The 17,184-nt window shown below is 41.5% G+C and overlaps 1 protein-coding gene across 1 annotated transcript in view; it reads right to left on the minus strand.

Moving 5' to 3' along the window:
- The window catches only part of pcsk2 (proprotein convertase subtilisin/kexin type 2), an 82,612-nt gene that overhangs the window by 30,008 nt on the left and 35,420 nt on the right, over positions 1 to 17,184 (minus strand). The window contains exons 6-8 of the mRNA XM_038960884.1: positions 15,057 to 15,133; positions 11,094 to 11,182; positions 8,537 to 8,712 (exon numbers count right to left, since the gene is read on the minus strand). Of these exons, the coding sequence (XP_038816812.1) occupies positions 8,537 to 8,712; positions 11,094 to 11,182; positions 15,057 to 15,133 (342 nt within the window). The remainder of the gene's footprint in view (positions 1 to 8,536; positions 8,713 to 11,093; positions 11,183 to 15,056; positions 15,134 to 17,184) is intronic.

Here is a 17,184-nt window from a genome sequence, read left to right on the forward strand (position 1 = left end):
TTTATGTAATTTATCTTTGTTTGGTAGTATCATTTATTTAAACTTTTGTTAAGTTTAGTCACAACCTTTCTCAATTTACAGTATGTTGAGCAGCCTGACTTGTTTGCCACCTCTTTTGCATTTCTCTTTAAGCAGCTCTCAGTTAGTTTTTGAACAGGTGCATGCTTGTCAACAATTGGTATGAATCATTTTACAAATACTTCCAGTGCTGCATTTATATTCACTTCCTCATACACATCAGACCAACAAACTTGACATTTTCATCAAAATAATCCTGAGTAAACATTTTGTATGATCTCTTATAAATTACTTTAGGCCCAACCTTAGGCACTTTGGCTTTTCTTGTTATTTCCACAATGTTATGGTCACTACAGCCAATGGAAATGTATTTTGCTTTGGAGCAAAGCTCTGCAGCATTAGTGAAGATATGATCAATACAAGTGGATGTCACAGATCCAACACTATTGGTATGCACTCTAGTTGGTTGAGTGATAACCTGGGTCATATTACAGCTTCCTCTTGGGTCACAGTTACAAGCTTCCTCTTGAGAGGACAGCTAGTTGCTAACCAGTCAGTGTTCAGGTCATCCAGGAAATAGACGTCTCTGTTAACATCACACACATTATCAAGCATTGCACACATAGTTTTATCCAAATACTGACCGTTAGCATTTGGTGGCCTATAGCAGCACCCCCAAAAAAGAGGCTTTAGATGTAAACTTGCAACACTTCAACATTTGACATGAGATCTTCGCTAAGTTCACAGGAATAAGGCTCTGAACATATACAGCAACACCTCCCCCATAGGCATTCCTTTCTGTAGATGTTATATCCTTGTATTGCTACTGCTGTATCATCAAGGGAATTATTTAAGTGACTTTCAGAGATGGCAAGTTTATTAATGTTATCTGATGTTAACAAGTTAATGATTTCATTAACATTATTTCTAAGGCTACATATATTAATATGGGCTATTATTAGCCCTTTCTTTGGTAGTTTTACAGCGATAGATATAAATTGGAGACAACATAAATGTGTGTGTGATGTAAGGCTGAAACTACTGACCCTGAGGATCTCTCATTCCTCCCAGGCATTTGGGAGGGAAGGTGGACAATGAGCCTGTCATAGCAGATGTAAGCAATGTTCTATTGCTCTCTGACAGCTTCCATAGTTGGGTTAAGTTATTTCCGCCTCTGGATGATCATATTTAATTTTTTTTATACCAAGACCTGTAGCTACCTTGTCAGAAAGACATCCATAACGGTATCATGTAGAGAAACACCAGTGTCAAGCTTTTAGTTTGTGGTTTATTTTCCTCAAGCTCTAATACCTGACACATCTTTGTGTTATGATAGCTCTCATCTTCTGTTGCTGACAATCAGTTACATAAAGAACGCGAGAAAGAGGTGGGAGTTTGAAGAGTCGTGCAGATGGAAAAAAAAAATGAAAAAAATGAAAAAAAAATATGAATGTTGGAGAGGGAGAGAGAGACAGTCTTTTATTCACTCCAGCAACAGTACAGATAAAGTGTATTTTAGTGCTAGTGTCACAAACCAACCAAAACAAATCTCAGGTTTAGTCAAAGCACTATAATTGTTTACTCATTAGCTCTAGCTGTTGAGATAATAATGTGGAGAGATGTGGGAGGGAGCCATTACTGGTTGTACAAACATACCAGAGCTGTATCCCACTGGGAACAAACTGGTTGAATCAACATTGCTTAATTTGTCAACGTATTGTGACGTGGAATTTATGTTGGAAATACATTGAATTTGAAAAAAGGGTAACATTTCTACCACCGGATTATGTCATCATACACAAACCTTACATAAAATATGTGGAATTTAGTCCTTTAAAACAACGTCAGATCTTCAACGTTATATCCACTATCAGAAAAAAAACAATACAGTTGAAGTCGGAAGTTTACATACACCTTAGCCTAATACATTTCAACTCAGTTTCACAATTCCTGACATCTAAAAATTCCCTGTCTTAAGTCAGTTAGGATCACCACTTTATTTTAAGAATGTGAAATGTCAGAATAATAGTAGAGAGAATGATTTATTTCAGCCTTTATTTCTTTCATCACATTCCCAGTGGGACAGAAGTTTACATACACTCAATTAGTATTTGGTAGCATTGCCTTTAAATTGTTTAACCTGGGTCAAACGGTTCGGGTAGCCTTCCACAAGCTTCCCACAATAAGTTGGGTGAATTTTGGCCCTTTCCTCTTGACAGAGCTGGTGTAACTTGAGTCAGGTTTGTAGGTCTCCTTGCTCGCACACGCTTTTTCAGTTCTGCCCACAAATGTTCTATGGGATTGAGGTCAGGGCTTTGTGATGGCCACTCCAATACCTTGACTTTGTTGTCCTTAAGCCATTTTATCACAACTTTGGAAGTATGCTTGGGTTCATTGTCTATTTGGAAGACCCATTTGCGACCAAGCTTCAACTTCCTGACTGATGTCTTGAGATGTTGCTTCAATATATCCACATAATTTTCCTTCCTCCTGTAATTTTCATCATAGGTACATTTCAACTATGACAGACAAAATGAGGAAAAAAAATCCAGAAAATCACATTGTAGGATTTTTAATGAATTTATTTGCAAATTATGGTGGAAAATAAGTATTTGGTCAATAACAAAAGTTTATCTCAATACTTATTTTCCACCATAATTTGCAAATAAATTCATTAAAAATCCTACAATGTGATTTTCTGGATTTTTTTTCTCATTTTGTCTGTCATAGTTGAAGTGTACCTATGATGAAAATTACAGGCCTCTCTCGTCTTTTTAAGTGGGAGAACTTGCACAATTGGTGGCTGACTAAATACTTTTTTGCCCCACTGTATGTAAACTTCCGACATCAACTGTATATAGGCTGGGCATCACCTCCTACTGGACAATGTGCTATCAATGTGCATGAGAATAATTTTAGAGTGATCTCCACTTAAAAACTAAATAGGTTTACTATTGCTATCAAAGTCATTCCAAAGGGTAGGTTTAACAGAGCAAATTAAATCTGACCATACCCTATCATTCATACAGTTTATCATCAATGATTTTATTTAGGACTACAGTATATAACATTTGCAAAGTCATCAACAGCTATTGTTTCAATTCAACCTGAAAAGCTGAAATATCTTGAGGCAATAAGTATTCAACCCCTTTGTTATGGCAAGCCTAAATAAGTTCAGGAGTAAAAATGGGCTTAACATGTCACATAAGTTGCATGAACTCACTCTGTGTATAATAATACTGTTTAACATGATTTTTGAATGACTACCTCAGCGCTGTATCCCACACATACAATAATCTGTATGGTCAGTCGAGCAGTGTATTTTAAACACAGATTACCCCGCAAAGACCCGGGAGGTTTTCCAATGCCTCGCAAAGATCGGCACCTATTGGTAGATGGGTAAAAAAAGGGCAGACATTGAATTGTCCTTTGAGAATGGTGAAGTTATTAATTAAACTTTGGATGTTGTATCAATACACCCAGTCACTACAAAGATGCAGGCGTCTTTCCTAACTCAGTTGCTGGAGAGGAAGGAAATCATCAGGGATTCCACCAGGAGGCCAATGGTTACTTTAAACAGTTACGGAGTTTATTGGCTGTGATAGGAGAAAACTGATGATGGAACAACAACATTGTAATTACTCCACAATACTAAACTAATTGACAGAGTGAAGAGAAGGAAGCCTGTACAGAATAAAAATATTCTAAAACATGCATCCTCTTTGCAAGAAGGCACTAAAGAAATACTGCATATGTGGCAGGGTCTACAGACAATCGTGAGTTACATAGGGCAACCCAGCCACATCGCGGACACTGACGTCTTGCTCCCAGACAAGCTAAACACCTTCTGTGGGCTCTCATTCTCCGTGGCCGACGTGAGTACGATGTTTAAGCGTGTTAACCCTCGCAAAGGCTGCAGGCCCAGTCGGAATCCCTAGCCATGTTCTCGGAGCATGCGCAGACCAGCTGGCTGGAGTGTTTACAGACATACTCTACCTATCCCAGTCTGCTGTCCCCACTTGCTTCAAGATGTCCACCATTGTTCCTGTGGCCAAGAAAGCAAAGGTAACTGAACTAAATTACCATTGCCCTGTAGCACTCACTTCTGTCATCATGAAGTGCTTTGAAAGGCTAGTTAAGGATCATATCACCTCCACCTTACCTGTCACCCTAGACCCATTTCAATTTGCTTACCGCCCCAATAGATCCAAAGACGATGCAATCGTCATCGCATTGCACACTGCTCTCTCCCATCTGGACAAGAGGAATACCTATGTAAGAATGCTGTTCATTGACTATAGCTCAGCCTTAAACACCATAGTACCCTCCAAGCTAATCATTAAGCTTTGGGCCCTGGGTCTGAACCCTGCCCTGTGCAACTGGGTCCTGGACTTCCAGACGGGCCGCCCCCAGGTGGTGAAGGTAGGAAACAACACCTCCACTATGCTGATCCTCAACACAGGGGCCTCACAAGGGTGGTGCTCAGCCCCCCTGTACTACCTGTTCACCCATGAGTTCATGGCCACGCACGCCTCCAACTCAATCATCAAGTTTGCAGACGACAGAACAGTAGTAGGCCTGATTACCAACAATGACGAGACAGCGTACCGGGAGGGCGAGGGCCCTGGCGGAGCGTTGCCAGGAAAATAACCTCTCCCTCAAAGTCAACAAAACGAAGGAGGTGATAATGGACTTGAGGAGACAGCAGAGGGAGCAAGCCCTTATCCACATCGACGGGACTGCATTGGAAAAGGTGAAAAGCTTCAAGTTCCTCTGCATACATATCACTGATAATCTGAAATTGTCCACAACACAGACAGTGTGGTGAAGAAGGCGCAACAGATGTACAATTAAGAGCGTCCTATCGGGCTGTATCAATGCCTGGTACGGCAACTACACCTTCCGCAGCCACAGGGCTCTCCAGAGGGTAATGCGGTCTGCCAAACGCATCAACGGGGGCACACTGTCTGCCCTCCAGGACACCTACAGCACCCAGCACCCACAGGAAGGCCAAAAAGATCATCAAGGACATCAACCACCAGAGCCACGGCCTGTTCACCCCATTATCATCCAGAAGGCGAGGTCAATACAGGTCCATCAAAGCTGGGACCGAGAGGCTGAAAAACAGCTTCTGTCTCAAGGCCATCAGACTGTTAAATAGCCATCATTAGCTGGCTACCACCCGGTTACTCATCCTTGCACCATAGAGTCTGATGACCTATGTACATAGACATGGAATCACTGGTCATTTTAATAATGGAACACTAGACACTTTAATAATGTTTACATACTGTTTTACACATTTCATATGTATATACTGTATTCTACTGTATTTTAGTCAATGCCACGCCGACATTGCTCGTCCTCATATTTATACAGTATATTTCTTAATTCCATTCTTTTACTTTTAGATTTGTGAGTATTGTTGTGAATTGTTAGATACTACTGCACTGTTTGAGCTACGAACACAAGCATTTCGCTACAACCACAATAACATCTGCTAAATATGTGTACTGTATGTGACCAAGAAAATTTGATTTGATTTAATCTCATTGATCAACGTCTCAACCAAATATTACCCAATTATCCAGGTTGAAATTATGTGGTATGCCCAGTCGGATGCTATTAGTTTCTTGATTGCTTTCATTTTCTCCTCTCCTTACATGTATGGCCACTGAGCTCATAGGAGTGAATACAGAGAGGTAATGTGGTGGAAAAGCCACTGAGCTCATAGGAGTTGATACAGAGAGGTAATGTGGCGGAAAAGCCACTGAGCTTGACCTTCAGCATCAAAGCCAGGGTCAGTTCCATTTCCGGTTAATGCAATTGAATATGGAATTTGTCCATGGGTGTAAAATTACAAATCTAATTGAGCCCTGTTGAACCCAATCCCAATCTAATCCGAATTAGCATACTGGTTGGTCATTTCAGTAACGCGTTGAGAAAGGGGCTAAGAAAAGGGAACTAAGTGTTCCAAGAGGGCATTCTCTGTTCTCTGTACAAGGTATTGCATTGTATTATATTGTTCCAAACCATCTTATTGTTTCTCTCTCTCTATTATAGCGACTCTCTTCTCGACCATAACAATCAGATACGAAACAGATACACCATGTGAATTGAAAAGAGCAAACAACATATCCATATCATAAAACAGTTTTGGGATGACAAATGGGCTCTCACTGGGCACACTATGTCATTTCAACATGGATAATTGGGTAATATTTGGTTGAGACGTTTATCACAGAGATTACAACCTAGACTCACCCACTCAAAAAGACAGCCAAAGTTAGTTGAATTTACAATGTGTAGCACTATGCTTTCAGCCATCTAAATGCACAACCAAATTCCAGATATTTAGTTTATTTGTACAACAGATGAAAATGTTATCACTGTGCTTCATCTAATAGAAGAACCAAATGACCCGGATTGCAGTTGAGATTACATTAAAAGTACATGGTGCAAATGACCAATGCCGTTCAAGATTCTGCACAGATTATTACAGCAATTGTGAAGATCCACAGATCTGTGACGATCTTTGTATGCTATCCTGAACATGCACGCTTTATATGATTACATAAAAAGAAATGTATAGTTACAGTAACCACTGACTTAGTCCTCAAAAGAATAGGACTAAATCAAATTAAATCAAACATTAAATTCCTTTTTAAATAAAGTTAGATTTGATTTAGTCCTACTCTTTAACTTGGATTTTTGGTTGAGATGGAGATGTGAATCTAATGATTAAATTTGGAGACAAACTGGAATTAAAGCCAGGCTAATTATTGGCACAGATGGAATTTTCCAAGCAGAAGATACAGATCCTTTAAATATTTATATTTGGTTGCGTTGACAACGTCACACAATTCAACATCACTAAATATGATCACATTTTAAATGTAAACCAGAGCTTGAAACCTTAGACCTATTGTATTGTCTATTTTTAGTTGAATTCTGGGTTGAATTGATGGCTGTTGATGACTTTACAAATGCTAGAGGACTAAATAGTATCATTGATTTATGAGTGATAAAGTACGGTCACATTTCATTTGCTCTGTTAAACCTACCCTTTGGAATGGCTTCGAAAGCAACAGTGAATCTATTTCTTTTTTAAGTGGAGATTGCTCAACAAACATTCTCACGATAGTACATTGGTAATAGTCAGTAACAAATATCATAGCTAAGCAAGGTTGGGCTTGGTTAAAACCTTGGATGGGAGACCAAAGGGTAGATGTAGATAGATCCAGTAGGAGGTGATGCCAAGCCTATAGTTTATTTTCTGAATGAGATATAATTTAGAAAATCTGGTTTAAAGGTACAAATTCAACAAATGTTGTAAAAGGTTTGTCTATGTTGACATTTGGTTACCATAATGACATAATCCTGTGGTTTAAATTTCATCCTCGGTACAAAAGTTTACGGTGATTACTTTTTTCAAATCCAATGTACAGTATTTTCCACTTAGATTCCACATCACAACATGTTGACGAATTACGTTGAAACAATGTTGATTCAACCAGTTTGTGCCCAGTTGGGTGATATGAAACACTTAGTATCCCACTCCAGTTGAAGAATTAGCACCAGAGGTGTCTGCATCTCAAATCCCTTCTGTTTATTTGTGGAGGATCTAGGTTCACCAGAGTTACGTACGTGTCCCTCTCTCAACATCTATACCTCCCTTTCCATTTCCATTGCAAATGTTTGAAATACGGTGCGATCACATACGTGCATGGCTTCTGTCTCCGGCGCTCCAACAAGCACTCTCATATATCTAGCGCCGTACCGGAACATTCCGTGTGATTTGATTCCATTATCCACGTCAATTTGCCAAACGAAGCCGCCTCGCTCAAGATGCAAACTAAGTGACTCGTTTAGAGTGAAGTGATTGGACCAGGGTGGGGGTGAAAAGTGTTCCCTAACTGTTGAAGAGAATTGAGGAAACATGCATGGCTGTTCAATGGAAAAAAAGCTAATTGAATGATTCTCATCTTGGGTTGGTGGAAAATAAGGTACTTTTTTGTTTTTGTTTTACAATGTACATCCTGCCTAACCTACGTAATGGTATATATATACTATTTCACTCAGCCTTCTAATATATATATATATATATTATATATTAGAAGGCTGAGTGAAATACTGCTTGATTAGTTGTGCTTATCTTAGCCAGGCTTAGAACACATTTTGCACCTATTCAGCAACGCTGCTTGAGATCTGGTCAGAGCAGACCAGACCACCCCTCTGCATGTGGTATTATGATTAATCAAGCAGCTAATTGCCACTGGCATGGGCAGTATGCTAAATAACTGTGTGTTCCAGGGTGTCTCTGAAAGTGTCTAACAGCAAGGCTGTTCTTGTGTAAAGCTGTTCATTTTCCTATTTTGTGACTTGAGTCTCATATACTGTGTGCCTCTTCAAAGAACTGAGTTATCTGAGTAAGAAAAGTACTCTACAACCCTGCTATCCACAGTCAGACCAGTGTTTTTGTGTTTGTGTTTGTGTGTGCATGTGCGTGTGTAAGTACCTTGTTGACTCCGTCAGCCATGGCCTGCAGAGTGAGCTCTCGGGGGCCGTCTACTGTCTTGCCGTCATCGGTGGGGCCCCAGCTGGCACTGTAGATGTCAATGACCTGGGGCATGTGGCTGATGGACGATGCCTCGATGATGTCCGTCATGAAGGGTTGGTCTAGCATGCGGATACCTGGGGGAGGAGGAGAACAGTAGGCAGGTGTGGAGAGACAGAGAGTGTAAGGTACACACTAATACAATTCTAAGCCACTGTTGACTGAATATCCCCAGCTAGCACATTTGGTTCCTGTTTTTGGTTTCAAATTGGTTGTGGGAACAAACAATACGTTTCCTGACTGGTAAATCGGAATGTTTTTTAAACGTTCTGAGAATGTTTCTTTTTAGTTTGCAGGGAGGTTCTGAGAACGTGTATTATGGTTCATTGAAAGTCTTCCTGGAAGGTTTTATTAACAATGGAAATTATAGGTTATCAACATTGAAATGAAATGTAACCATGTTTGACCTTTTAGGAAACGTAATGAAATACCAAGAAAATAATGTTTTTTTGTCAGGTTCCAAAAATGTGCTGAAAATGCCCCAAAGCCAAGCAACTATCCTGCACCATTCCCACAAAGTTGTTGGAAGGTTGTATGCAATATAACCATAAGATAACCACACTCTCATCAAGCTCTAAGTAACATATGGTTCTCAGAAAGTTATGTGCTAGCTGGGAATCTTGTTTATGGCTTGACTATAATAATTACAATAACTAACATAGCTAACATAAATAGCATTCCTCTCTGTTTGAGCCAGGTGTTTGAGTAGGATAAGTTAGCTAGCTGCATTAGCTAGCTAAGTAAGTGAAAGTTAAAAAAATACAACAAAATATAGCTCTCTCTCTGTCTCTGTCTCTCTCTCTGTGGCTTCTCCTACATTTTTTTTAATAAATAAATTTGTTAAAAAATGACCAACTATTGTCTTTCCCTCTCTTTGAGTCAACTACTCACCACATTGTATGCACTGCAGTGCTAGCTAACTGTAGCTTATGCTTTCAGCACTAGTTTAATTATCTGAACCTTTGATTGAGTGGACAACATTTCAGTTCTGATAGGTTGGCGGACGTCCTCCGGAAGTCGTCATAATTACTGTGTAAGTCTATGGAAGGGAGAGAGAACCAGGAGCCTCCTAGGTGTTGTATTGAAGCCAATGTACCCAGAGGAGGACGGAAGCTAGCTGTCCTCCGGTTACACCATGGTGCTACCCCAGAGAGTGTTGTTGAGGCTACTGCAGATCTTCATTGCAAAACAGTGAGTTTTAGTTAGTTATTTGGTGACGTGAATATATTTAGTATAGTTTTATCTATTTTTATTTTTATGAAATTCACTGAGTAGGATGGTCCTCCCCTTCCTCCTCTGAGGAGCCTTCACTGTACAAAACATATTCAGCCACACTTGATTAATCTATTTGGAGGAAAAGTGATGTTAACATAATGAAATCTCCAAAACAATACATTTTAACATCAAAGCCTTCATAAGGGTGCTTTCCTTTCTCCTTTCAACCTTTATGGAAATGTATGAATTTAAGGTTATAATAACAACATAATGATGAAGTTGTCTCTCCACTGGAAATTGTAATTCCACACAAAGCAAAGTGTTGCCAGTTTGTAGATACAGTAGACGACGAACTGAACTGATGCCAGGTTTTGGACAATAGAGGACAAATCAAATCACGAAAAGTTATTTTATTGTACTCTATAGAGCCAAATCATAGGGTGAACTCAATAAGCAGAGGAAGCAGAGGAAGCATGGAATTGTCTTTATCGATGTTGTAGTCATTTTGCTTCAGCCTGCAGACATTTATTCCCATTGTTAGAGCAGTAAGTCCAGTATCTTGTCAGTATATACACTGATGTTACAAAACATTAAGGACACCTGCTCTTTCCATGACATAGACTGACCAGGTGAATCCAGGTGAAAGCTATGGTCCCTTAGTGATGTCACTTGTTAAATCCACTTCAATCAGTATAGATGATGGTGAGGTGACAGGTTAAAGAAGGATTTTTAAGCCTTTAGAAAATTGAGACATTGATTGTGTATGTGTGTCATTCAGAAGGTGGTAAGGTAGTAGGTGCAAGGCTTGACACAACTGTGGGAAGCATTAGAGTCAACATTGGCCAGCATCCTTGTGCAACGCTTTCGACACCTTGTAGAGTCCATGCCCCGACGAATTGAGGCTGTTCTGAGGGCAAAAGGGGAAGGTGCAACTCAATATTAGGAAGGTGTTCCTAATGTTTGGTATCCTCTGTGTAGATAACCTTTGATCACTGTCACCAGCTATCACTAGCTACAAGGGCGTAAAAATGGCTATGTAGCCAACTTGATTCTTCTTACATCTACTACTAAAGTTAAAAAGCATTGGATAGGTGTGAACGAGAGAAAGTTTCCTTCCACCATATGCTTTGCACCGGTCATTATGACTGCCACTTTTACAAGTTTTCAAAAATGACTGTGATCACTAGTACTTTTACATCCAAGCCAGCTGTTATTTACCACAGTATTAGAGTAGTCTACATACCTGCCACCTTAGAGTTGTAGGCCACTCCCACTCCGCAGATGTTGTTGTTGGCTGCTGCAGACACCTCACCAGCACACCTTGTTCCATGACTACACACAGAAACACACAGATAGATTGGGGAACGGGCTAAAGTTGGATGTATTAGGTCAATGTACCAGGTCTTTAACCACCTATTGTAGACTTTGTGACTTCTGTGTAAACCTATTATGTCTATCCGGAATAGGATTACCGGTTGGAAGACGCGCCATGGCATTTTGGGGCACAAATCAATAAGAATTAGAATGAGGAATCAGCCCATTGCGCCACCTGGATAACATTAGCTTCAACATTTCCTACCACAAGATGGTAGATTAAGAAATTGGTAGAATCTCCGATTTGCATTAAAATCCAATGGTTGTTTGAGGAGATGGCATTTTAAAAGGTCATACGAAGGCAAACTTGCGTTGTGTGTGTGTGCACATGCCTATGTGTCTGTGTGTTTGTGTGTGGGGGGCTTCCCACAGGGTAGCTGCAGTGAGCCCTCTCGGCTTTCCCAGCATGCTTTGCCACAGAAAGTCTGCTATTTATAAACAAACAGCTAATTAGCCACCGAGTCCTGCACTGCACTAATTCAGCAGCGGCGACGCTACACCACACACACACACACACACACACACACACACACATATATGTGTGGTGAAGAGAGGAGAGCAGTGACGGTGGATGGTGTTCTCTATGTTTAATCGTCTAGTCCTTGAGGTGCCCTCGGCAGCAGTGGGTCATGAAGTCTGAGTTGGCGATGGGAGAAAGATACGACGCTATCGGACATAAGGTCGCCCCTGTGAGCACTGCAGACAGGAGAGAGTGGACAAATGCCAATCTAGCCACCGTATCTCTATGTATCTCTCATACCTGTAGAAGATCTCACAGAGTGCATTGTCTAGGTAGATTTACATCACTGGAATGTAAGGTTGCCTACTCATCCAAATAAAGAGTACATTTAAACTGTGTCTAAATATTCTACAGATGGCAAGCTATCAAACTAAGTTAATCCATAATTTATCAGCCAATCTTCACTTCCACTCATACAGATATGCAGGAATAAATTGCAACACACAATATCTTCTAACCCACAGTACCTACCTCCCATGATATATCTCCTTAATAACTAGTCTGGGCGGTATATGTTGTGGACTGCAGTAATGCAGCAGCTATGAGTGCCCAAAGATATTAATGACGTGGTGAGATTCTTTTATATATTATTTTTATTTCACCTTTATTTAACGAGGTAGGCCAGTTGAGAACAAGTTCTCATTAACAACTGCGACCTGGCCAAGATAAAGCAAAGCAGTGCTGCAAAAACAACAACACATAGTTACACATGGGATAAACAAACGTACAGTCAATAACACAATAGAATAGCTGCATACAGTGTGTGCAAATGAAGGAAGGAGGTAAGGCAATAAATAGGCCAATAGTGGCGAATTAATTACAATTTATTACAAATTACACTGGAGTGTGATGATGAGGATGTGCAAGTAGAAATACTGGTGTGCAAAAGAGCAGAAAAACAAAAACAAATATGGGGATGAGGTGGGTAGTTGGTTGGATGGGCTATTTACAGATGGGCTGTGTACAGCTGCAGTGATCGGTAAGCTGCTCTGACAGCTGACACTTAAAGTTAGTGAGGTGTTGGCTTTGGGGATGACGAGTGGAAAATACCTGCTGGAGCGCGTGCTACGGGTGGGTGCTGCTATGGTGACCAGTGAGCTGAGATAAGGCGGAGCTATACCTAGCAAAGACTTATAGATGACCTGGAGCCAGTGGGTTTGGCAACGAATATGTAGCGAGGACCAGCCAACGACCAGCCAACGAGAGCAGTGGTGGGTAGTATATGGGACTTTGGTGACAAAACTGATGGCACTGTGATAGACTGCATCCAATTTGCTGAGTAGTGTTGGAGGCTATTTTGTAAATGACATTGCCGAAGTCAAGGATCAGTAGGATAGTCAGTTTTATGAGGGTAAGTTTGGCAGCATGAGTGAAGGAGGCTTTGTTGCGAAATAGGAAGCCGATTCTAGATTTAATTTTGGATTGGAGATGCTTAATGTGTGTCTGGAAGGAGAGTTTACAGTCTAACCAGACACCTAGGTGTTTGTAGTTGTCCACATATGTCAGAACCGTCCAGAGTAGTAATGCTAGTCGGGCGGGCAGGTGCGGGCAGCGATCGGTTGAAGAGCATGCATTTCGTTTTACTAGCATTTAAGAGCAGTTGGAGGCCACGGAAGGAGTGTTGTATGGCGCTGAATCTCGTTTGGAGGTTTGTTAACACAGTGTACAAAAACGGGCCAGATTTATACAGAATGGCGTCGTCTGCGTAGAGGAGGATCAAAGAATCACCCCGCAGCAAGAGAAACATCATTGATATATACAGAGAAAAGAGTCAGCCCGAGAATTGAACCCTGTGGCACCCCCATAGAGACTGCCAGAGGTCCGGACAACAGGCCCTCCGATTTGACACACTGAACTCTATCTGAGAAGTAGTTAGTGAACCAGGCGAGGCAGTCATTGGAGAAACCAAGGCTGTTGAGTCTGCCGATAAGAATACGGTGATTGACAGAGTCGAAAGCCTTGGCCAGGTCGATGAAGATGGCTGCACAGTACTGTCTTTTATCGATGGCGGTTATGATATCGTTTAGTACCTTGAGTGTGGCTGAGGTGCACCTGTGACCAGTTAGGAAACCAGATTGCATAGCGGAGAAGGTACAGTGGAATTCGAAATGGTCGGTGGTCTGTTTATTCACTTGGTTTTAAAAGACTTTAGAAAGGCAGGGCAGGATAGATATAAGTCTGTAACAGTTTGGGTCTAGAGTGTCTCCCCCTTTGAAGAGGGGGATGACCGCGGCCGCTTTCCAATCTTTAGGAATCTCAGACGATACAAAAAAGAGGTTGAACAGACTAGTAATCGGGGTTGCAACAATGGCAGCAGATAAATTTAGTAAGAGAGGGTCCATATTGTCTAGTCCAGCTGATTTGTAGGGATCCGGATTTTGCAGCTCTTTCAGAACATCAGATGTCTGGATTTGGGTGAAGGAGAAGCTGGGGGGGCTTGGGCCAGTTGTTGCGGGGGGTGCAGAGCTGTTGGCCGGGGTTGGGGTAACCAGGTGGAAAGCATGGCCAGCCGTAGAGAAATGCTTATTGAAATTCTCGATTATCATGGATTTATCAGTGGTGACACTGTTTCCTAGTCTCAGTGCAGTGGGCAGCTGGGAGGAGGTACTCTTATTCTCCATGGACTTTACAGTGTCCCAAAACCTTTTGGAATTAGTGCTGCAGGATGCAAATTTCTGTTTAAAAAAGCTAGCCTTGCTTTCCTAACTGACTGTGTGTATTGGTTCCTGACTTCCCTGAAAAGTTGCATATCGCGGGGACTATTCGATGCTAGTGCAGTAAGCCACAGGGTGTTTTTGTGCTGGTTAAGGGAAGCACAAAATCAATACAGACAAGAGGACTTGCTATACCATGGCCAAGCCAAGGAGAACAGAGTTTATCAGACACTAAGCTCAAACTCACTCCTCTGCAAACACAGATTCATGCATTCCCACACACACACACACACACACACACACACACACACACACACACACACACACACACACACACACACACACACACACACACACACACACACACACACACACACACACACACACACACACACACACACACACACACACACACACACACACACACACACACACACACACAGACACAATTGAATACACTGACAGGTAGCACACACATACCCACACAAGTATACACATTCACACACATATAATTTAATACACTAACAGGTAGCGCACACACACACACACACAAACACACACACAAATGGAAAAACAGTAATAAAACTATAACTGTGTGATGAATTCTTATGGGGCAGATTACTTTAGAGGGGCGAGGGGCTGGCCAGCTGGTTTTTACCTGTTAAACCAGTCGTCAGTGTAGCGGGGGTATGGGTACGGGTCATTGCTGCTGAAGTCATAGCTGGCCTCGGCGTTCTGAAAAGACCGAACACAAATAGTTTAATCAGACAGGCTACAAGACACAACAGGAAGAAGAGAGAGTGAGAGAAACAAGAAGGTAACGGTAACACAAAACTACAGAGCATCCAATAGAGGTGCAGTGACCTTCTCAAATCTAGTCTTGTCTTGTCCAGACCCAACCTAGACTGCTGGGATGTGTCGCTTTACTAACGACTCAACTGATGTTCTTGTTGTTGCTGCCTCTGTATATTGGGTGTGGTTCACTGTGTTGTGACGTTTCAGATTCTTCTATTCATTTTCCTCTCAGTTACGCAACGTATGTGAGTAAAACACTTTTCTGGACAACACTGAGTCCAATTGTTCTTAACCTGCCTGAATAATTAAAGGTTGATTGCTTCGAGAATTATCTTGTAGAATGTCCTCATGCAAAAACATGCTATAATGAAGACCTTTCAGTCTGATGGAAGCATGTCACGTGGAACAGATTAATATGAAGAAAATATCAAAAACGCGCACTCGCACAAACACACACACACACAGTACTAATATGATGGTAATGCATGGTCACAGCAGGGAACAGCGGCTGAGACACTGACACACCAATTATTCCCGCCATTTAATTCCACGTGGCCAAAAGTAATAGGAGCGGAATTAACAGCGGAAAAGCAGGAGAAAACAGATGCATTAGAAGCACATCTGTCGGAGAGTCATCAATCCATGCTGCATAATCAGCAAATGGCCTGCCCTGCAGCCACACTCACTCACATAGGCACGCACACACAAACAAATCTACAAATCCACCAACCATTACAGGAATCTCTATCCATGATTTATTCTCTCTCTCTCACTCTCTTTACACCCCTCCCTCTTTTCTGTACCACTTGCTTCCCTTTAAGATTGTCATTTCAGAAGCCACCTTGAAAGGATGTCTCTCTCAAACTTTGTTGTCTGAAAACCACTCTGTTTTTCATTTTCCTCTTCCTATTTTTCCACTCTTCTCAACCCAAAACAATCAACTAGTCACCTTCAAGTCTCTTCCCACTGGGCAAAAACTGGTTGAATCAATGTTGTTTTCACGTCATTTTCTTCAACAAAAAATGTAATCTGATCAAAATCAAAAAGACAAATGTGTTACGTGCCCCGAATACAACTGGTGTCGACTTTACCATGAAATGCTTGCTTATGAGCCCTTCCCAACAAATATTAAAATAGTAACACAGGGAGTACCAGTACCAGATCAATGTGCTGGGGTACGAGGTATTTGAGGTAGATATGTACATAAAGTCATGGTAAAGTGACTAGGCATCAGGATAGATAATAATGAGTAAGAAGAAAGAACAGAGTAGCAGCAGCATATGATGAGTGTACAATTGTGTGGAGATGTGTGTGTGTTCTGTCGGTATTCGTGTGTGTTATGTGTGTGTGTGTGTGTGCGTATGCGTATTTACAGTATGTAGTATATGTGAATGTGTATGGGTTTTGTGTCAGTGTAGTGTGTGTGAGTGTGTACAGTATATACAGTACTGTATAGTCTTGTAAGTGTGCATAGAGTCAGTGCAAGATATTGTCAATGCAGATAGTCCGTGTAACCATTTCATTAACTATTTAGCAGTCTTATGGCTTGGGGTAGATGCTGTTTCGGAGCCTGTTAGTCTGAGATCTGATGCTTTGGCGGACGGTAGCAAATTTAACTGTCTAGGCTTGGGTGGCTGAAGTCTTCGGCAATTCTTCGGGCCTTCCTCTGACACCGCCTGATAGAGGTCCTGGATGGCAGGGAGCTCGGCCCCAGTGATGTCCTGGGTAACGCTTTGCGGTCGAGGGCAGTGCATTTGCCATACCAATCATCCAGTCAAGATTCTCATGATGGTGCAGCTGTAGAACCTTCTGAGGATCCGAGGGCCAATTTCAGCCTCCTGAGTGGGAAGAGGTGCTGCTCTTTACAACTGTGCGGGTGTGTCTGGACCATGTTAAGTCTGTAGTGATGTCGACGCCAAGGAACTTGAAGCTCTTGACCCTTCCACTACAGCCCCATCGATGTGGATGGGGGCGTTCTCTCCCCTCTTTCT

The sequence above is a fragment of the Salvelinus namaycush genome, chromosome 22 (genome assembly GCF_016432855.1).
Source record: "Salvelinus namaycush isolate Seneca chromosome 22, SaNama_1.0, whole genome shotgun sequence".
NCBI classification, from domain to species: domain Eukaryota; kingdom Metazoa; phylum Chordata; class Actinopteri; order Salmoniformes; family Salmonidae; genus Salvelinus; species Salvelinus namaycush.